The following is a 22,401-nucleotide window of genomic DNA, read 5'->3' on the forward strand; positions in this document are numbered from 1 at the left end:
GGTAATGCGGAGATAGCAGGAAGGAGTCACAGGGCGCGAAACGGAAAGACTACATCTCCCAAGCCGCCACGCTTTCCAACTGGAGTCTAGGGCGCTGACTGCTCCCCAGTTTCCGTAGGGAAGCGCCGGGCTACCGCAGCTATTGTGCGTCGCGCTGTTGCCCTCCTCTTCCCGTTCGGGCGTCTTTGGAGGAAGGCTACGTTTCATTGTCGCCCGGCTTAACACCTCTGGCGCTTAGCAGGACAACAGGCCGCTCCCTCGGACCAGGAAGAACTTTAGGAGACGGCAGATTCTGGTAAAGAGACCCTAGGGTGCAAGTAAGATACAGTTTAAGGAACCCGAGTACCCTGCCTCGGTACATGGGCTTCGCCGGGAAAGGGCGGAGGCGCTGGCTTTAAGAAGGGGGAGGGGACAGTGCACTCCGGGTTACCCGCGGAGCTCGGCAAAGGAAATCTTGGGCTGGCTCTGCAGTTGGGAGCAAGGAGAGGCACCTCCCACGCTCAGCGCTCACCCCCGCCTACACCCTGGGCGGGCCAAAGTGTCACGTTTGCAGTTGCTCGGGAAGGATCCAGCCGCTCTCCGGAGAAGAGACGAGTTGGTTTCTGCTGCTTGTAAGGGGAGCTATGACTAGGGGGCATGTTGCTTGTTAAGCAGCACCCCGCCGGGATCCAACTACGTTAGTTAGCTCTCCCCGTCACCTGAAGCAATCGCCGGGCCGCCCGTTTCCGGTACAGACCAGCCAGTTCTCCCCAGGAATCTCATCTGAACAGGTAGGTATCTGTCCTCTAAAGGGAGGGAGGCTGCAGCTTCCTAAACGGGTCCTGCATTCTGTGCAAACCATCTTTTCCTCCTACTGTGCCACTGATGCTCTTGGTCTTTATGTCTTTCCTTTCTCCTCCCAGTCCCTGTCATCAGAACCATGGGGCATCCCCCGCTGGAGTTCAGCGACTGCTACCTGGACAGTCCTGATTTCCGTGAGAGGCTCAAGTGTTATGAGCAGGAACTGGAGAGGACCAATAAATTCATCAAAGATGTGATCAAAGACGGCAACGCGCTTATCAGCGCAATGAGAAGTAAGTGGAAGACTTAGATGAGCAGTTTCTGTGAGCTGGTGGTTCTGGCCTTTGGAGATCTTCCACACCCCAGCCCAAGTGTCTGAGGCTCATGGTTTTCCGGATATTTTGGAAGTGGGGTCAGTAGAAGTGGAAGTTGGTGGCTACAATTAGAATTGGGGTTTTCCCCTTTAGTGGTTTTGGTTTTATAAGACAGGATCTGTAGCTGAGGGACTGTCTTGTTCAGCAGCTATCCTTTCTTGTCAGACTCCTGTTCTAAAGGGACAGGCCGCTTGTATTGCCAGACATGTTTATACCCATGTATGAAAGGGACATCTAAGCTGACCAAGGAACTGCCCCACAACCTCCTAAAGAACTGGGAATTCAGGCCAACAGCTTGAGTCAGGGTTTTGTTCCTGCTTGGCCTCTGGTTGCTGCAGATAAATATGGGGGTAGTGAAAAATTGCCAATGGCAAGTTATTTTCTAAGGAAAGCACCTTTGCTCTTTAAGTTACTGAGTTATGGTTGTGTTCAAGGTTGGTCTAAGTTTAGAATTATTAAATGACCTCACGTGCCACTGAATTCTCCTTGCAGGTGGAACAAAGATTTGCCTAGTCCCTATTAGGAGGAGCCCAGATCCCTGGGAGCATAGAGAACTCAGGTTGAGAGTCAGCAGGTTGAAGGAACCTTACCTAGCTTGGCTTTCCAGGTCCTCAGAACTAAGAACTCTGGGATCCTCCCCTGCTTCCCCACTGTGTATAGATTTTTTATTTCTGCTAGTTGGCAGAAGGTTTGGAGTAAGAGAAAGAATAATAAACATCCCCAACAAGAGTGCAGGCAGATCAATCCATTGTGCCAAAGTATATACCCAGAAGAATGGAAGATAGGGAATGGGTGGTAATAATCCATTTTTTCTCTTCTTGGTTGAAGGATGATTATGAAAAATAAAGTCAAAGTCACTGGCAAATATATTCTGTATACCTGTAATATTTTTTTTCTGAGTGGATTTATCCCACAAATAGTGTGTCTGATCCAGCGTGGGGACCTTCTTAAGGCAAATACAGCCAACCAAGAGCAAGGAGAAAGACTTGGGAGCCACAGTGCAATGGTTTTTGTTGTGCAGCTCTCCTGATTTGCCCCTTGGAGTCTGGGCTTTCCCTGTATATGTTATCTGCCTACTTTGGTCGTAAGTGTTGCAAGTTCCTACTTGTTGTTTCATTGAATTGGATCATGTGATGGTGTGTCTTATTTTAGTCTGAACAAGAGTAAACTCTTGGTTGCATCTTAAAGATGGGGTATTTGAAATGCTGATCCGTAGAGACTTTTAGCCCAGGGTTTGGGGTGTTTTGCGACTTAATAGACTTCATTGAGAGGTTAAAGATATGCTGGCTGTGCTACAAAAGTAGTTAGAAAGGTGAGGGTTCCTGAAAGGAAAAGCGGGAAATGTTTGGGTTTTTTGTTTTGTTTTGTTTACTCGTTACAGTAAACTACTTAGTGCAGTATTCATAGTTAAATGAAGCTCATCCAAGCCCCCAGAAGGGACTGGCTTTGTGAAGTATAGGATAAGCTGAAAGTATTTGTGAAAATACAGTTAATAAAATGGTGGGGGAAGGGCAAAAGTTTTCTAGGCAAGTGGTAAATTGCGGTTTTTATTCTTTCCTTTTGGGGGATTAAAAGTGGTGAGAGTCGACAATTATGCAGGTTTAAACCTTTGCATATGGGCAGAAGATCCAAGAGTTATTTTGGCTCAGGGGGTTCTTGGTATTTATGGTGGTTTTCCTTTCTTGAGTATACACAGAAAGCCAAAAATAGGACAGTTAGGAAATAAAACCCAGCAGCTAACCCAGACTCCATTTCTTTTCTTTAAGTTACATGATTCTAAAAACATGATTTGCTAGAGGCAAAGACAGGATGTTTCCTGCTGTCTTGACCACAGTAATGTTTATACTCCCACTCTGCTTCCTCAAAATGGGCTAGCTGGGCAACTTTTTCAGAGTAAGTGAGGTAGACGCAAAACAAAGGTATACTTTTGCTTTGTATGGAGGAAAAAGGAAGAGAGAACACTGGAATTAGATTAGAAGACCTGGGTTACAATCTTGGCTTCACCATTTTGGGATAGGAAGGCACATATCATATATTTCAGATACAAAATGAGGGTAATTATATGCACCTCACAGAGTTGTTTTGAGGCTCAAAGGAGTTAATGGATTGTGAAAGTATTTTGTAAGTGGAAACGGCTAAATATTTTAAGTTGTTGATAATACATCTTCAGGTTAATAATATACTGGCTGAATATACTTTTTGGTAGGTTGCTAAAGGGAAATCCATAAACAAAAGTAGTTGGAAACATTTTTTTTGCTGTCATCTTGTTGGAAAATTCATTCCCTATATTGGCATGGCTCAGTGATTAATTTTGTATATGTGTGTGGATTCATTTTGTCATTTGGAATCTGGCATTAAAAGTAAAGAAGAATTATTGTCATTTTTTCATTTAATTTATTAAATTGGCCATCAAATCAACTGGTTAGTATTTCTGGTAACCAATGAAACCTGGTGCTTCATGCTGCAAAAATCAGCTGCAGTTTTTGTTTAAGTTGTTAAGCTAGTTGGAAATTGATTTCCAGCTTGTGTTTGATTTTGTACAGAGCTCTAGATAAGGTTTTAGTCACAGCTGTGTGTGATAATTAGTTTATTAAATATGGATTCTATTTGAATATCTAGATTTTCTTAGATCTGTGCTCAGAGGTAATTGATGTTATGAATGATATTCAGTATGTCTTCTTTGGGAAAGTGACTGATTTGCTCCCTCCCCTTAAATGTGATCTATTCATAATCATTGGAGTTAAAAATGGTGATTATAATTTAAATCAATGACAAATAAAAACATTGGCACCCTGAAAGGTGAATATATTGCCCACTTTTCTTTTTGTTCTATTTTAAAAAATATTTATTTATTTGGTTGCATTGGGCATGTGCGATCTTTTGTTGTGGCTTGCAGGCTGCCCCATGGCATGTGGAATCCTAGTCCCCCCCACCAGGGATTGAACCCATGTCCCCTGCATTGCAAGGTGGATTCTTAACCACTGGACCACTAGGGAAATCCCTGTTCTTTGTTTTTATATTGGCAGCTTTGGTCCTTGATGTTGTATGAATATTTTCTATGCACTTAGGCTAGGTATTTACAACAAGTGAACATGATACACCTAATAAATGTTATAGAATTCAGTGAACATGTATCATTCATTCAGTAAATACTCATTCATATACTAAATTCAAGCCATTGTTCTCAGGGTTGTTACAAATGTTACAGAGAAAGTCACAGATGGGATCCTGCCCTCAAGGAGGTCCTAGATTGGTAAGGGAGATAAGATATGTGTAGAGATCACTGAAGTATAAGGTAGTAGATATGGATCAGAGCCATAGAGTGGGACAGGTGGATATTATGGTTTACAACATGACGGAGAGGTCATTTCCCTGTGGAAGGATAAGGGAAAGCAAAGGAGAAAGTAGCATTGTAATTGGGGAGAATTGACTTATCACTTATTTAGCTGTTCCTATATGTTGTTGTTGTTCAGTTGCTCAGTCATGTCCTACTCTTTGCGACCTCATGGACTGCAGCAGACCAGGCTTCCCTGTCCTTCACCATCTCCTGGAGCTTGCTCAAACTTGTGTTCATTGAATCAGTGATGCCATCCAACTATCTCTTCTTCTGTCATCCCCTTCTCCTGCCTTCAGTCTTTCCCAGTATCAGGGTCTTTTCCAATGAGTTGGCTCTTTGCATCAGGTGGCCAAAGTATTGGAGCTTCAGCTTCAGCGTCCATCCTTCTGATGAATATTTCCTTTAGTATTGACTGGTTTGATCTCCTTGCAGCCCAAGGGACTCTCAAGAATCTTCTCCAACACCACAGTTCAAAATCATCAATTCTTTGGTCCTCAGCCTTCTTTATGGTCCAACTCTCACATCCATACATGACTACTGGAAAAACCATAACTTTGACTATATGGACCTTTGTCAACAAAGTAATGTGTCTGCTTTTTAATGTTCCTGTATGCCAAGAATTAAAATCTTATAATAGACTTATGAGGCAAGGATTATTATTTCCACTCTTTATGTGAGAAAACTGAAGTTCAGAGGAATTAAGTAACTTTCTTAGTTGATAAGGGCAGGAGTCTGAATTAGAGCCCAGACCTGACTCTGAGGGCCCTGCATTGCACTATATTCAGGACAGGGGATTTCATGTAGTAGGAATGACATAGAGAATGTAAAGGGATAGCAAATAATTCAGGTCATCTGGGTTATATGGTGCAAGAAGAGAAGTTTGGGAGATGACCTTGAAATGGAAGGTTGAGGGCCTTGACTGTGCATGACCTGTTAAGTACTTTAGGCTTTTCTTTACAGGCAGGGAGTATTAAAAACATTTTTGATAGCACAGAGGCATGGTCTGAACTGTGTTTTAGGAAAATTGATCTGCGAGTGATATAAGATGTTCCAATTCTAAACAAATATTTGTGACTTTTCTGCAGATTATTAGGAACTTTAAATTTTCTTTGATATAGCTCAGGGGTCAGCAGACCTCTTCTGTAAAGGGCAATATTTTAGGCTTTGAGGGCATGTAGTCTCTGTGGCAATTACTTAATTGCCATTGTTGCTAGAAAGCAGCTATAGATAATATGCACATGAAATGAGAGTGGCTGTGTTCTAATAAAACTTTACTTATTGACATTGAAAAGTAAATTTCCCATAATTTTCATGTCACAAAATATTATCTTCCTTTGAATTTTTCAGCTGTTTAAAAATATAAAAACCATTTTCACCTTAGCTAGAGCAGGGGCATACAGAAATAGCTATGGGCTGGGTTTGATTCAGTGGTTGTAGTTTGCAGAACTTTAAATGAGTAGTTAACCTAAATGGATTTTTTTATTGGTAAGGCCGTGAATATAGTTATTGGTAAAACATAATGCCATATGTAATATTTTCCATTAGTTTATTTAGTTTATTTTACTTTGGTGTGCTGTTAATTATGCCTGCACTGGATTCAGGGTTCACAGGTTCCAGTGCTGTCTCCGTGGCCAAAGAGAAAACAGAAAGTATGAAGCTATTGGAAGTGGGTTAATAGGACTGGAGTAATTGGGGTAAAATACAGCAGCTTCATCTCATTACAGAAGCCTTCACTTTCTTTAAAACTGTGGTAGCTAACTGAAATGTATTCACAGCCTGGATTCAATCAGGTTGCAATTCCTGAGCTAGATGATCTACCTCTAACAGTCTAGGAGTATTGGAAATGGGCTAGGAAAATGAAAAGTGATAGTCTCCAGAAAGAGATTTCTCTGGGGAAGCACCACTAGACACTGCAAATGGAGAGAGGCAGAATGATGGTATAGTGGGAAAAAACCCTAGATGTGATGGGTATGGTGATGGTTCTGCTACTAATAGGATCTGTGACCTTGGTAAGTCTTTTTGCTGGGGTTCTTGGTCTGCAGCTTTACATAAGTGAGGATTGATAGGGGATATGTAAGCCCATTTTCAGATCTAACATTCCATGACTTTTTCATTGCATATTATAATTTAATCATTTGGGAAGGGAATGAGTAACTTAATTATAGGATCTTATTTTATACCTACATACATTTTCACATTATATTGTGTACTGACAGTATTTAATTAAATACAAAAAATTTAACAGAAATTTAACAAAAATTTAAAGTAATCTTTCAAAAACCAAGGATAACGTACTTTATATGTAGAAAACAGATGTCAGAAAAAAGAATTATATCATTAAGCTCACTCATATACATGCACAAACCACAAACACAGAGGCTGTCTTGGACTAATGGAAACTTATGTTTTAAAAGAATGCAAAAATGTCACTTTCTTACATTCTGTACTTTTAAAGATAAAGAGTTTTAGATGTTTACATTAAGGTGACCTTTTGGGGTACCTGTTCAGCTCTTGCTTTGGCAACTGGGACACCTATTTGGTAAATTTTTGTTTTCCTGAAAGGATGGGTCAGTTCCATCTTTGAGGCAAATTTCATATTGAATATACTTTATGGAACCATCTCTAGCTTTACACACAGAGAACCTGGGTGCTGGTTCCAACTGTGCCACCTCCTAGCTATATGACTCTGAGTAAGTCTTTAGTTTCATGAACCTGAGTTTTCCCATTTCTAAAATTAGAGGTTTTGTCAGTGAGTTTTAGGGTTCCTCCTGGTTTCCTCATTCGGTTTTCTGGGCTGCCACTGTATTGCACAGCCAAGCAACCTAAATTGATTCCATTGTAAACTTTGGAGCAAATTCGCCTTTCCTCTGAGAGAACGGACAAAATGAAAATTGAACTGATATGTTCGATGTGAATAAATAACATGAATCATGCTAGCCTATTTGATTATCCTCTTGATGAATGCTTCTTGAGAGGTCCCAACCCAGTGCCTTTCAGTTCTGTCCTGAATAGATCTATACTGAGGGAGACCAAAGCTTTTAATCCCTTTGGAGTGGGTATAGTGCTATATGGTGTGCAGGGAGGAGTTGAGGATGTAATATATACATTCTCAGTCAGCAGATATCCTGTCATTATCCTGGTGATAGTTAATCAGTGCCTTGGAGGACATGTTGTTACAGTCGGCTCTGTATCTGCAAGTTTTGCCTCTCTGGATTCAACCAACTGGGGATAGAAAATATTTGGAAAAAATTCCAGAAAGTTCCCCAAAGCAAAACTTGATTTGCCACATGCTAGCAACTATTTACGTAGTATTTACATGAGATATTATAAGTAATAGGAGGCTGTGGGTAGATTATATGTAAATACTTCTCCATTGTATATAGAGACTTGAATATTTTGTGGATTTTGGTATCCACCGGGGTTCTGGAACCAATTCCCCACAGATACTGAGGGAAGGACTGTATTTTAGATGTTCTGAAGAGTAGCTCAGATCAATGTAATGAGTATTTTATATGGTATTGCTCTTAGTAGGTATGAAGCAAAGTCAAATGAAATTTGCAGAAGGCAGTATTACTATATTCATAGAAGGCCCTTGGAAGACCAGATTCCAAAGTAGCCAGACGAGTGCTGTGGGGACTAGGGTGCAAAAGTGAACCGAGCCAGCCTTTCAGTGTGTGACCATTTACAAGAAGCGTTTTTTTAAAAATGGATGGTGAATGGTACAGGGAAGATTATGCCTTGATTTGCTTATTAAGAAAAGTTTTTCAGAGCTTAAAGTGATGAAGGAAAATTAGTTTTCAGCTTCATTTTTACAGCCTTGTTTTGTAAAGCATAACCCAAACCTTCTGTTTAATCTGACATCTGTTTCTCTAATCAGTTACTATAGAAATTTCCTAAAAGTTCATAATGATCTGGAAAGATACATGCTTTTCCAGAGGAGTTTTCTGGAAATCTAGAGCTGAATTTTTCACCTCCTACCTCCATCGGGTGGAGGGCCCTCATGATGCTTTACTGGGCTTGTATCAAGTGCTAAAGCCTTACACAATGTACAGGTAATTAATTTTAATTCGAAAAGGATTTACGAAGCACCCACTCTGTGTCTGGCAACTGGAGATACAATGGTGAATAAGGCTGATACGGGCTTTGCCCTCTTGGAGCATACATTAAACGTCTGATTACTCACATAATATAATTACAGTTATGAGAAGAGCTATGAAGAAGTTCAGGATATGATATATATTCTGTCACATATTATAAAAGTGGATCATTGTAGGGGAAAAATGAGCTAGACCATGGGGATGCAACTGTCCATAGCAAAAAAGAATAAACTGAGGGAAAGAATTAAGTCAAAGATATCTGCTCTATTGCTGTGGTAGTTAATGGTCATAATAACGAGCAAGACTCTTTAAGTGAATGAAGAGTGCTGGTTAAACTCTCAGTAGGGTATAGTATATCTCATGGTGTCTTTGGTCATACTGCATGGCTTGTGGGATCTCAGTTCCCTGATCAGGGATTGAACCTGGGCCACAGCAGTGAAAGCATGGAATCCTAACCACTAAAGCCACCAGGCAACTCCCCTCCTTCTCCTTTTATAATTATATTAAAAATGTTTTTTGAGTAAGTAACACATGAACATGGTAAAAATTTCAAAAGATACAAAAGGGTAAACCTTTTTTTGTCTCCTGTGTCCCAGTTCCCCAGTTCTTCACACTAGAGGTAACAACTGGCGATTTTTTGCTTACCGTTTGGAAAGACTTTTCCTAGTGCTTTTTTCAGCTTCCAGTACTCAGGAATGTGTTCATTGTAGGCAAATTGTTAGTCATACTGGAGCAAGGTTTCTTTAGGGTTGTACTTGGAGGGAATGGTAAATTAAAGATCTCATAAAATCAACTCCTCCATAAAAACAAAAAGGGCACTGGCAAAAATTGATAAAATCAACTTTTTCAGAACTCTGTAAATGAACCAAAAGGCTCATGACAATCTGAAGAGTGTTTATTGATGGAAACACATTGAGCCTTAGTAGCAGCAGATTTTGTGGCATTTTAACTTAACCCTGCCTCTCATTCCCTTTTCCAGAGCTTTGTGGTAACCTTGAAAACTAACAGCCCTTTGACCACAGTAGCCATGGAAACCAGTAACCTTTTAACACCTTAGTGGGGAGACTGGGTTTGTAGTTCCTCAAAAACTCACAAACCTATAGTCTTGTCATTATTTAATATGTCTTAAAGCTAGCTAGAGAAGCCTCATTCACACAGCTTCTCATTACTTTACCTGACTTAGAGCTACCTCAGAGGGAAAAGTTCTGTCCCCAAAATGTTTAACATCTCAGGTAATTTAGACGAACTGAAACTAACTAGGGCAAACAAAAACCTGGCCAAAAACAGAAAAGGGGAATGAAACATATACTGGGGGCTTTGAAAAGATCTGACATATTCCTGGGATCTAGATGGCCACGTGCATGCCCTGGGCTGTACATGTGCCTAGAAAAGACCTGAGAAGGCCTTTTAATAATTTATCTCCTATGGCTGAACTTGAGGTAGTTATAAACTGTTTGGCTAAATGTTGAAGAAATGATCCAACATGCAACACAGAGCACCTCAGAAAAAAGTAGAAGACTTAATGATTCAAGACATTTAAGGAGATCTGTGAACAATTATTAGCTGGCCACTTATCTAACCAGGCAGAGATTTCAGGGGACACACTCCAAGGAATACAAACATTATAGAATCTGTCTAAGAAATATGTCTAAACAAACAGCGACAATGACAGTGACAAAAACAATAACAACAAAACCTGGGGGAAATCTGATTTCCAGAAGAACCATATTATATTGTGTCTAAACTTCCCATTTTCTACAAAAATGATCAGATATGCAAAGATACAGAAAAGTATGGTCCATACATAGGAAAAAAGCTGTCAATAGAAACTGTCCCTGCTGGAGTCTAAATGTTGGAATTTAAACAAAAAAATTAAGTCAGCTAATATGTGTGTTAGTCTCTCAGTCATGTCTGACGCTTTGTGACCCCACAGACTCTAGTAACCTGCCAGGCTCCTGTGTCCATGGAATTCTTCAGGCAAGAATATCGGAGTGGGTAGCCTGTTCCCTTTCCCAGGGGATCTTCCTGACCCAGGGATCAAACCCAGGTTGCCTGCATTGCAGGCAGATTCCTTATCATCTGAATCACCAGGGAAAGAACTAAAGGAAACCATGTCTAAAGATTTAAAGAAAAGCCTGAGAACAGTGTTTCGCCAAAGGGACAAGGAAAGCCTGAGAACAGTGTTTCACTGAGACGATATAAAGAGATGAAAATAATAAGGAAGAGTCAGATAAAAATTCTAGAGTTGAAAAATAAAATAGCTAAAATGAAAAATCCATTAGTGAGTTTCAACAGTGGATTTGAACTAGCAGAAGAGAGTCATAGAACTTGAAGATAATCCAGTCTGAGATTATCCAATCTAAGCAAAAGAAAGAAAAGATGAAAAGAAAATGAACAGAACCCCAGAAATTATGTGATGCCATCAAGTGTATCAACATAGGTGTAATGAAAATCCCGGAAGAAGATAGAAAAAAACAGAAAGAATATTTGAAGAAATAATGGCCAAAACTTTCCAAATTTGATAAGCAACACTAATATCCAGATCCAAGAAGCTAAAAAAACCCAAGTAGGATAAACTCAAGAATATCCATACCTAAGATACATTATAGTCAAATTGATGAAAACCAAAGGCAAAGAGAGAATCTTAAAAGAAGCAAGAGAAAACTAACTCATCAGTTGAAAAGCACCCTCAATAGGATTGAGAGCTGATTTCCCATCAGCAACCATGGAGACGGGAAGGCAGTGGCTTGGCATATTCAAAATGCTGAAAGAAAAATGATGTAAACTAAGAATTCTTTATCAAAACTATTCTTTTAAAATAAGGGAGAACATTCAGAAGAACATGTACTTCTGCTTTATTGACTATGCCAAAGCCTTTGACTGTGTGGATCACAATAAACTGGAAAATTCTTAAAGAGATGGGAATACCAGACCACCTTACCTGCCTCCTGAGAAATATGTATGCAGGTCAAGAAGCAACAGTTAGAACCAGACATGGAACTACGGACTGGTTCCAAATTGGAAAGGAGTATGTCAAGGCTATCTATTGTCACCCTTCTAATTTAACTTCTATGCAGAGTACATCAGGAGAAATGCTGGGCTGGATGAAGGACAAGCTGGAATTAAGACTGCTGGGAGAAATATCAATAGCCTCAGATATGCAGATGACACCACCCTTATGGCAGAAAGCAAAGAGGAACGAAAGAGCCTCTTGATGAAACTGAAAGAGGAGAGTAAAAAGGCTGGCTTAAAACTCAACAATCTAAAAACTAAGATCATGGCATCTGGTGCCATCACTTCATGGCAAATAGATGGGGAAACAATGGAAACATTAACAGACTTTATTTTCTTCGGCTCCAAAATCACTGCAGATGGTGACTGCAGCCATGAAATTAAAAGACACCTGCTCCTTGGAAGAAAAGTTATGACATACCTAGACAGCATAGTAAAAAGCAGAGACGTCACTTTGCCAACAAAGGTCCATATAGTCAAAGTTGTGGTTTTTAGTCATGTATGGATGTGAGAGTTGGACCATAAGGAATGCTGAATGATGAAGAATTGATGCTTTTGAACTGTGGTGTTGGAGAAGACTCTTGAGAGTCTCTTGGACTGCAAGGAGATCAAGCCAATCCACACTAAAGGAAATCAGTCCTAAATATTCATTGGAAGGACTGATGCTGAAGCTGAAACTCCAATACTTTGGCCACCTGATGCGAAGAACTAACTCATTAGAAAATACCATGATGCTGGGAAAGATTGTAGGCAGGAAGAGAAGGAGATGACGGAGGGTGAGATGGTTGGATGGCATCACTGACTCAATGGACATGAGTTTAAGCAAGCTCTGGGAGATGGTGAACGATGGTGCAGTCTATGGGGTCACAAAGAGTCGGACAGGACTGAGGGACTGAACTGAACTGAAGACATTCTCAGAATAACAGAAACCAAAACTGAGCTAGCAGGACTGCCTTACAGGAAATACTAATGGGAGTCCTTCAGGATGAGTTAAGCAATGATGTATGGTAATTTAAATTTGCACAAAATAGGAAGAGTATCAGTAAATGTAACTACATAGGTATATATGAAAGATGGTATAACTGTGTTTTGTTTTGTTTTGTTTTGTTTTTTAGTAACTCCTTTCTTCTCCATCTGGTTTAAATGACAACTGCATTGTGCAGTAGTTAGAAAACTTAATCAGCTTATAATATATAAAAATGCAACATGCACAAAGGAGGGGGATGAAACAATTATATTGTAGTAACATTTCTGTTGGGTTCCTCCCTGTAGCTCAGATGGTAAAGAATCTACTTGCAATGGGGGAGATCCTGGTTCGATCCCTGGGTGGGGAAGATCACCTGAAAAAGGGAATGGCAACCCACTCCAGTATCCTTGCCTGGAGAATTCCATGGAGAGAGGAGCCTGGGGAGCTACAGTCCATGGGGTCACAGAGTCAGACATGACTCAGCGACTAACACTTCCTTACTTACTTAACATGTCTGTATGTTTTCTAAGTTAAGTTAAAATTAATCTAAACAATATTGTAATTTAAATTCTGAGATCAGTCACTAAGAAAATAAAAAAATATAGTGAAAGTAGTAATGAGAATCAAAATAGTACAGTAGACAATATTTAACACAAAGTTAGTAATGGGAAAGTAGAGGAAAAAAGATGACATATAGAAAACAAACTAAATGGCAGACAAATCTTTTCAGTAAGATAAAATGTAAATGAAATGCACACTTTTAATAGAAAGGTACAGATTGGCAAAGTTGATAAACTGATCAAAAATGGATTAATTGATTGAAATACATGCTGTCTTTTAAGATACACATTTTGTGCTCAAAGATACAAATAGGTGGAAAGAAAAAGGATGGAAAAATGTACCAGGCAAACAGTAACCAAAGAGAATTAGGATGACTATATAAACATCAGACAAAATATATTTTAAGACAAAATTTTCATGACATACAGACAAGACATTTTATAATGGTAAAACCATAAATATATCAGGAGAATATCCATTATAAACATACGCACCTAACAACAGTGCCCCAAAATTCATGTAGCAAAAGTAGACAGAAGTGAAGGGAGAAAGAGAGAGTCTAACAGTAATAGTTGGAGACTTTAATACTGTACTTTCAGTAATGGATAGAACTACTATACAGAACTCAATGAGTAAATAGAGGAATCGAACAACACTATAAACCAAGTAGATCTTCTATAGACATCTGTAGAATACTCGTACAGCAGCAGAATACACATTTTTCTTAAGAGCACATGGAACGTTTTCCAACACAGACCGTCTGATAGGCCATAAAACTTGCCTGAATATATTTCTTTATACAAATTATGTTCTGTAGCCACAGTGGGATGAAATTACAGATCAAAAACAGAAGAATATTTATGCAGTTCATAAATATGTGCAAATTAAATATCACACTCCTGAATAACCAGTTGGTCAAGGAAGCTATCACAAGGGAAATTAGAAAATATTTTGGAATGAATAAAAAATGAAAACTCAATGTGCCAAAACTGATGGGATGCAGCTAAAGCAGTGCTTAGGGGAAATTTTTATAGCTTTAAACAACTATATTAGGAAAGAAAAAAGATCATAATTCAATAACCTGACCATTAAGAAACTAGGAAAAAAACAAACAAATCTGAAAGCAAGTAGAAGGAAAGAAATGATAAAATTACAGTAGAACTAAATGAAATAAAGAATAGGAAGATCTCTTTTCTCTATATAAAACAGAAAATTTTAAAAATCAATAGTTGGTTTTTAAAAACAACAACACTGAAAAAACATTAACTAGACAAGAGAGAAAAGACTCAAATTATTAAAAGCATAAATGAAGGAGGAGACACTATTACCAAACTAAAAAAATTAAAAAGAACAAATGGAAATATTATAAATAACTGTATGCTAATAAATTATATAATTTAAGATAGAATGGACAAATTTCTAGGAGGACCCAAACTACCAAAATTGACTCCACAATAAATGGAAAGTCTGTATAGACCTATAACAACTAAAAATTAGTGGGCAGTACTGCCCACAAAGAAAAGCCTAGGCTTAGATGGCTTCACTGATGAATATTTCCAACCTTTTAAAGGAAAATTAATACCCCATCCTTCTCAAACTTCCAAAAGTTAGCAGTTTCTTAACACATTGAGGCCACTCTAACTAATTAAGATACCAAAACCAAAGACATCACAAATAAACTATTGACCTAATTCCCTTAAGAATATAGAAGCAGACTTCCCTGGTGGTCCAGTGGTTGAGAGTCCAGCTGCTGGTACAGGGAACATCGGTTGGGTCCCTGGTCCAGGAGGATTCCACATGCTGTGGGGCAACTGGGCCCAGGCGTAATTACTGAGCCTGCACTCTAGGGCCTACCAGCTGCAATTACTGAGACTGTGTGCCACAGCTACTAAAGCTCTTGTGACCTGGAGCCAATGCTCCACAACAAGAGGAGCCATAGCAATGAGAAGCCCACCCACCACAATGAAGAGTAGCCCCTGCTCACCACAATTAGAGAAAACTCGCATGCAGCAGTGAAGACCCAGTACAGTCAAAAATAAATAAATAAATATATTCAAAAGAATATAGATGCAAAAACCCTTAACAAAATACTAGCCAAACCAAATCCAGCAGCATATAAAAAGAATTATATGTCATAAGCAAGTTAAATTTATTCCAGGAATGCAAAGTTAGTTTAATATCTGAAAATCTTTCAGTATAATAGTGTAATATTTATATCATACATAATAATTGGAATAAGGGGAAAACATTATTATATGAACAGATGCAGGTATTTTTAAAAGTCCACTACCTTATTATGCTAAAAAATTTAAATGAACTATGTATGTTAAGTGACTGGTTGTCTCGGGCTGAGAGAGAGGGTTAGGATTATTTTGACTACTAATGGGTAAAGGATTTCTTTTGGGGATTGTGAAATTTTTCTAAAATTAGATTGTGATGATAGTTGCACAACTCTGTGAGCATACTAAAAACCACTTAATTGTACACTGTAATACATGAATTTTATGGTATGTGAGTCATATCTCAAAGCCATTTTTTTTTAAAGACTGTGCTTGGAGAAACAGAGGTCCTTGGCTTATGTACCTACATCTTCCTTTGGCTCTTCCTTATAGAACAAAAGACCTGGGAAGCTGTTTAGAAAGCTTCCCATCCATTCTGTTGAGTTTATATCTAGAGAAAGGAAGCAAAGAGAGAGAACTGCCAGGGGTCTAGAGCTAGAGTATGAATTGGGACGAGAATCAGGTTTTCTGGTTTCCCATTCTAAGGCTCTTTCTATACTGTACTCCAAAGTAGGTACATTGTGTTAAAACTCTGGATGTTCTTTACTGGGGCTGGGGGTGCTTTTGTTTGAAGTGACTCACTTGGCAGTGAAGAACTGTGCTAGTGGAAAGTTTCCTCTCTTTTTTTTCCCTCCATTATCATGGCTGTGATCAGGTGTTGTCCCTGTTGAGCAATATAGCCCCAATTTAATTAGGGCCTGGTTATGTTTTCTTTTTGTCCCAGAAGAATGGCAGTATATTACATCTTGGTGGTGTACCACCTGTCCCCTTTGTTTCCTGCTCCAAGAGCCTACACCAGCTGGTTGGGCAGTTCCAGAGGCTTCTCGTCTTTTCTGCTCATCTGTTGGCTTTTTACAGCAAATGCAGCTGCTTTTCATGTAGAATATAGTGTATATTGGAAAATGTGTGGTGTTACTAAAGGGTGACAAAGTTCTCCCCCCGTGTTATTTTTATCCCTAGGCTGCATGGAATTTCTCATGAGAGGCAAGCAGTAGGCCCAGCCCTATACTACCATATTAGGAATTTCAAGGCAGTTCTTTGCAAAAGGTTTTCATTAAAAGGACTTCCCAGAAGCAGGAGAGCCACATTTCAGCTTCCAGCTCTCTTTCCAGAGTCAGGCTATTGTGGAAAGAGCCTTTCCCTGTGATTGAAAAAAATATGTATTATGCATGTGGCAGTTGACAGCTGGAGACTAATCCTGAACTCATCCATCCTGAATTCATTATGTGGGGGGAGGAGGATGGATAACAAGCCATTGAGGTATTTTATAGCTGCCCCTTACAACTTCTGCTTAGAGCAGGAAAAAAAAAAACTGAAAAGAGAGTTCTTAAGAGAATGTCTCTGCTACCATTATCACTATACTGAATTTCTCGTGCTCTTAACATGGGAAATATTGATATCTTTCCATATTTGGTTTATCTGGAGTGATTTGTCTTCTAGATTCTAAGCCCAGTGTTCCAGGGTTTGTGGAAGTGAATGTTCTGTTGTGGTACTAAATGGGAAAGCAGTTGGGTAACAACTCAGTCAGGGAGTATATGGCTGAATCAGCAGAATGAAAGGGGAGGGAAATCTGGGGTTTCTTGGCATTTTGTTTGCATTTCCTTTGTGAAAAGCAGATGCTGTGTAACTGTTCCCTTTTCTTTCTGATTAATGGGCAGTATCTTGCTGGAAATGGACTCATAGAATTCTAAGGGAATTAAGAGAACATTTCGTTTAACTCTTCCATATTTCAGATGAGGAAACAAACCTAAGAGGGGATGTTCATTGTCTAAGGTCACTGAGACAGTTAATCACAAAGTCAGTATGGGAACCCAATAATCAGTCCCATTCTTGGGCTCTGTGCAGTGTCACTGTGCCTTTTGAAAACAGTCTCTACCCTTCACCAACCTCCTTTTTGCTGAGCCTGTGATTTTTTTTCAGAATCAGTTTCAGCTTGTGAAAGAAAATAATTATTTCCTCTTCACTTCTTCTTGCCAAGAATGCACCTCCAGTGTTGATCTGAAGGCAGCCAAGCATTTCACAGACCTGCGAGAATGGAGTAGGGGAAGGTCAGGAAATCTGAAGTCACTGATGTACTTTTTCTGATTGGCCCTTGATTAGTAGGAATTTGATGAAATGGAAGATGAAAAAACAGACCTTCTATGATAGAACATTTACCCCTAGATATGTGGAATTTAGAGAATCCAATTACGAATGAGGAAGAAGCAACTCTAATACAAATTGAGTTGAGATTTAGGATTGGTCATGTTCGTACTGGGCGATAGCAAGGCTGGGATCCGTGAACATGATCTCACTCAGTTGACCAATTACCTGGATGTGAGCAATAGATATAGATATGGGCATAAGCTAATATTTGCAGAGCACTTTATAATGTACGAGGCACTTTCACATACATATTTAACTTAATCTGGGAAGAAAAGTGTTACTTCTGTTTTGTAGATGAAGAAACTAAGGCTTAACAGAGTTTAAGAACTTTCATGGTGCTAGTCAGTAGTAGAACTAAGACTTAGATTTTCTGAATATTTGCACTGTTCCATTTTTATTTTATTTCCTTTAATAATGAAAGAGAATATAAGTGCTGTTCAGAGGAACATGTGGTTCAGAAAGTAGAGTTATGAAGACGAGACATAGGGCCTTCTGTAGAGAAATGGGAGCAGCCATTTCCAGTACACACCTCTACAGGAAGTAGCCATTAGGATAGGCTTGTAAGCTGGAGAACAGCAGTGGATGAATGGTAGCGAATAGGACTAATAGACCAGAGCTTTTGGTAGAGTTTCTGGCGTCATCAAACTTGGGCTATTCTGTGAAGGTTCCTGTTGAGAAGACTATCTAGACCAAAGTAGAGGCCTTAAAAGGAAAATTCTCTGAACCATTCTCAGTGGAGGTGGTTAAAAGGAATTAGGGAAGCTTCATACTGGATGAGAGAGAGGGTGATCCTAGGCTTTTTTGATTATATCTTTAGGATGGAATATAAACGTAAAATTGTAAATTAGTTAACAAGGAAGAAAAATAGGGACATATTTTAATAGGCTGTTTGGTTTTTGATTCTGAAAGTTTCATAGGTGGTACAGACATTTTTTTAGCCCAAGTTATCTGTGAGTATTGAATTTTGGGGCTAATACACATCTTGTTTAAAACCAGCTTAATTCTTATGTGAAGTTATTTGTTTAAACTGTTACCATAAATAATAACATTTCATAAGAATAATAAAAGTATAACATCTTTCTTCATATTTTTCAGTTCACCAAACAGTTTGATCTCTACAACAGCCCTGTGAACCAATCAAGCAGGGTACTGTTAATGTTCTTTTTATATAGATAAATTAACAAAGGGAAGATAATGGTTTCACAGTTTTATAGATAAGGAAATTGAAATTCAGAGTAGTTAAGTGATTTGCTTAGAGCTACTCAGCAGTGTGTGGCAAATAAGATCAAAATCCAGATATTCTGCTTCCTAAGGGATGCAAATTTTCTACTATGTTCTGATGTATGCTCTGTAGAAAGGGGTCAGTACTTATACCTTACAGGATGTGTATGGGAAGTTTGTGTCTCTGGCCTTTCCTGTATGGTACATTCCTGTAACAGTTACCTTGTTGCAGGAAGGGAGAGCCCTTCCAGGGCCTGAGAGTGGACTCTTGCCTAACACTTGGAAATGAATTGTCTGAGGATGCAAATGTGCTGACAAAGCAAGAGACTTTATTGGGAAGGGGCGCCCTGGCAGAGAGCAGTAGGTTAAGGAAACCCAGGAGACTACTCTGTCATGTGGCTCACAGTCTCAGGTTTTATGGTGTTGAGATTAGTTTCTGGGTTGTCTCTGGCCAATCATTCTGACTCAGGGTCCTTTCTGGTGGCACATGCATTGCTCAGCCAATATAGATGGCAGTGAGGAGGATTCTGGGAGGTGGTAGGACACATGGCATCTCCTTTTGACCTTTCCTGAATTCTTCCAGTTGGTGGTGGCTTGTTAGTTCTGTGTTCCTTACCAGGACCTCTTGCCATGAAATAACTCACACAAATGGTTACTGTGGTACCTGGCCAGGGTGTGTGGTTTTAGTCAGTGTGTTCCTGTAACAACTTCCCCTTGAGATACTTCTTGGGAATTGGGTTGGAGGTTTCTTTCGTCTGTAACTACGTACAGCTGAGAGTTGTTGTAGTCCTGCCTAGTAGAGCAGAAGTCTCCCTCTACCTGATCTAAATCAAGGTATTCTGTGCCTGAAACCAGTTTTCACCCACGTAGTAACAGCAGTTCAGCTAGAAACTGTTGGACCCTGTCAGAGATGAAAAAGATAGGGGCCAAACAGGAGGCCTAACAGGACAGTCATCACCGGGCCTAGAAAAGGAAGGCAACATTTGGAGTGAGGGATGCAGGATATGTGACTTTCTTCTGATTGATTGGTGGTGAGGTAGCAGTGTAGTACTCCAGGAATCTTGCACTCAGCCTGGTTACCATACTTCACTTGGTTGGGGACTCCAGTTCTGCAATGAAATCAAAGGCATTGCTATGGATATTCCTTGAATAGGAACCAGGACCTTGCCCCAAGGCTGTACCACCACTTTACTGCTCCTCCCCTGTTTCTGTATCCCCTCCCTTCCCTGACCAGCAGTGGTTTGAGTCTGCCCTTTGGAACTCAGGGAAGGTCAAGGATGCTGAACAAAGCCTATATCCTACAAACAAGAAATAGGGGACACAGAAAGGATTTGTACTGAAGAGTCCCAGAGTCCTGCTCAGTGTTAATTCAGGGAACTGGGCAACTATGGCTCTGACAACTTCCTGTCAAAATGGGGCATAGTGCTGCCTTCAGTTTGGAGAACAGACACTGAATTGGAAGTATTTGAGTTCCAAGCCCTGGATGTGAGTCTTGTATGATTAAAACCTCAATCCCTTGGTGTACCATTTTATTGTAACAGACCCAATTAGAAATAGTCAGAGGAGTGACAACTAGAATTTTAATAGACAAAATAAATCTCATTTCTTTTCAGAAGAATAAGCCTGAAATCCAGTCTGGACCTGGCATTTTGGGGGGACTTATAGCCAGGTAGCCAGTTGTTTAGTTTTATCTGCTGCTGCTGCTGCTGCTGCGTCTCTTCAGTCATGTCCGACTCTGTGCAACCCCATAGACAGCAGCCCACCAGGCTCCCCTGTCCCTGGGATTCTCCAGGCAAGAACACTGGAGTGGGTTGCCATGTCCTTCTCCAATGCATGAAAGTGAAAAGTGAAAGTGAAGTCGCTCAGTCGTGGCCGACTCTTAGCGATCCCGTGGACTGCAGCCTACCAGGCTCCTCCGTCCATGGGATTTTTCCAGGCAAGAGTACTTACTGGAGTGGGGTGCCATTGCCTTCTCCGTTAGTTTTATCTAAGTAGGTTTTAACATTTAAAGTAGTATTGACGTACAGATAACAGGTGCTATTGGTAATCATACATGTCTCTTCTTTTTGTTAATGTATGATCTAAAGCAATTTCTTGTCTAAAAATGTAATACAAGAAGAAACCTTTAAAAAGTAAGGTTACAGTTACTGGCTGCCAGCAGACATTGTTTTGAGAATATCCAGGGACATCTGGTGGGATCCATAAGTCTGACACAGCTCAGAAAACTCAAGTTCCTGTAAAAAAACTTGTCTGAATTATACCCATAATGTCACCTAGGTATTTCCTTGGATGTCTGAACCATAACTACTCCATTTTGACTTCGATTATCCTTAGTAGCCAAGGCAGATGTCACCATTAACAATGTTAGTGTTTCTCTAGGTATGAGAAGATGCAAGAATTGGGACTCATAAAATCTCCTGAAAATATCTAGCTATGTGAAGGCCTGTTCTGCCAGTGTTTCCCAGAGCACAGAGTGCCTCATTCCTGATCTCCACCCTGAACTTCTTTCAGGGAGTGTTGCAGGTCAGAAGTTGCAGTGGCCATGGTCTAATCTTTGTAGAGGTAGATGGCAAGTGCCAGTTTCCAATTGGCAGGGCTTATTCATGGTCATAAATTTGATCATGGTTTGGGTGGTGCATTTCATGACCACTTCATCCCATGATGCTGGGAATGCTCATTCTCAGGTCTGGCAAAGAATTTGCTGATAGGCTACTCAATGTGTTGTTACTGGATTAGGCCCTAAAACAGTATCCAAAATTCTCTGGACCACCTCTCTATATTAGCCTCTTATGTATGAGGAAAATAAGTGTGGGCTCTTGTCTAACATTCAGAAATGAATTGTCAAAGGTGACACATGGGCTGACAAAGCAAGAGACTTTATTGGAAAGGGGCGCCCGGGTCAAGAGCAGTAGGGTAAGGAATCCCAGGAGAACTGCTCTGCCACATGGCTCGCAGTCTTGGGTTTTATGATGATGGGATTAGTTTCTGGCCAATCATTTTGATTTATGGATCCTTCTTGGTGGTGAACACATTGTTCAGCTAAGATGGATCCCAGCCAGGAGGATTCTGGGAGGTAGTAGGACACATGGCATCTCTTTTTGGCCTTTCCCAAATTCTTCCATTTGGTGGTGGGTTGTTAGTTCTGTGTTCCTTATCAGGACCTCTTGTCATAAAATAACTCACACAAATGGTTACTATGGTGCCAGAGTGGGCGGTTTTAGTCAGTATGTTTCCCCTAACAATCTGATTCTTCCCGATGTCTGTCTCAGCTCTGACCTGGCTTTGCATCCAGCCTTCTGTTGTTCCTTGAGCCTTTCCTCCTAACACCATCTCCAATGCAACTCATTCTCTGTAAAACCCTCACTGTTACCTGTTGCCAGCTGCCATTTCCTTCTACCTCCCTTTCAGAGACCTTGCCTTAATGTTCCTTGTTTTTATGTCTGGTTACCTGTCCTTACTCTGAGGTGTCATCTGCCAACCTCCAAATTGTGATTTAAATTCTACTGGACCCTCTCATGCCACATGTTAGCCCCCTTTCAAAGGAGCTCAAAAATATTGGTGGGCTTTGGTGCTATTTAGGACCAATTCTTTTTCCTTTCTCTTAACCCTGTGCCTTTAATCAGCTTCT

General features: G+C 40.0%; 1 protein-coding gene across 1 annotated transcript in view; it reads left to right on the forward strand.

Moving 5' to 3' along the window:
• The first annotated feature begins 919 nt into the window (after nt 1–919).
• The window catches only part of OPHN1 (oligophrenin 1), a 597,166-nt gene continuing 575,684 nt past the window's right edge, over nt 920–22,401 (forward strand). The window contains exon 1 of the mRNA XM_052663238.1: nt 920–1,073. Coding sequence (XP_052519198.1) covers nt 920–1,073 — 154 coding nt within the window. The remainder of the gene's footprint in view (nt 1,074–22,401) is intronic.

This window comes from Budorcas taxicolor, chromosome X, assembly GCF_023091745.1.
Source record: "Budorcas taxicolor isolate Tak-1 chromosome X, Takin1.1, whole genome shotgun sequence".
Taxonomy (NCBI): domain Eukaryota; kingdom Metazoa; phylum Chordata; class Mammalia; order Artiodactyla; family Bovidae; genus Budorcas; species Budorcas taxicolor.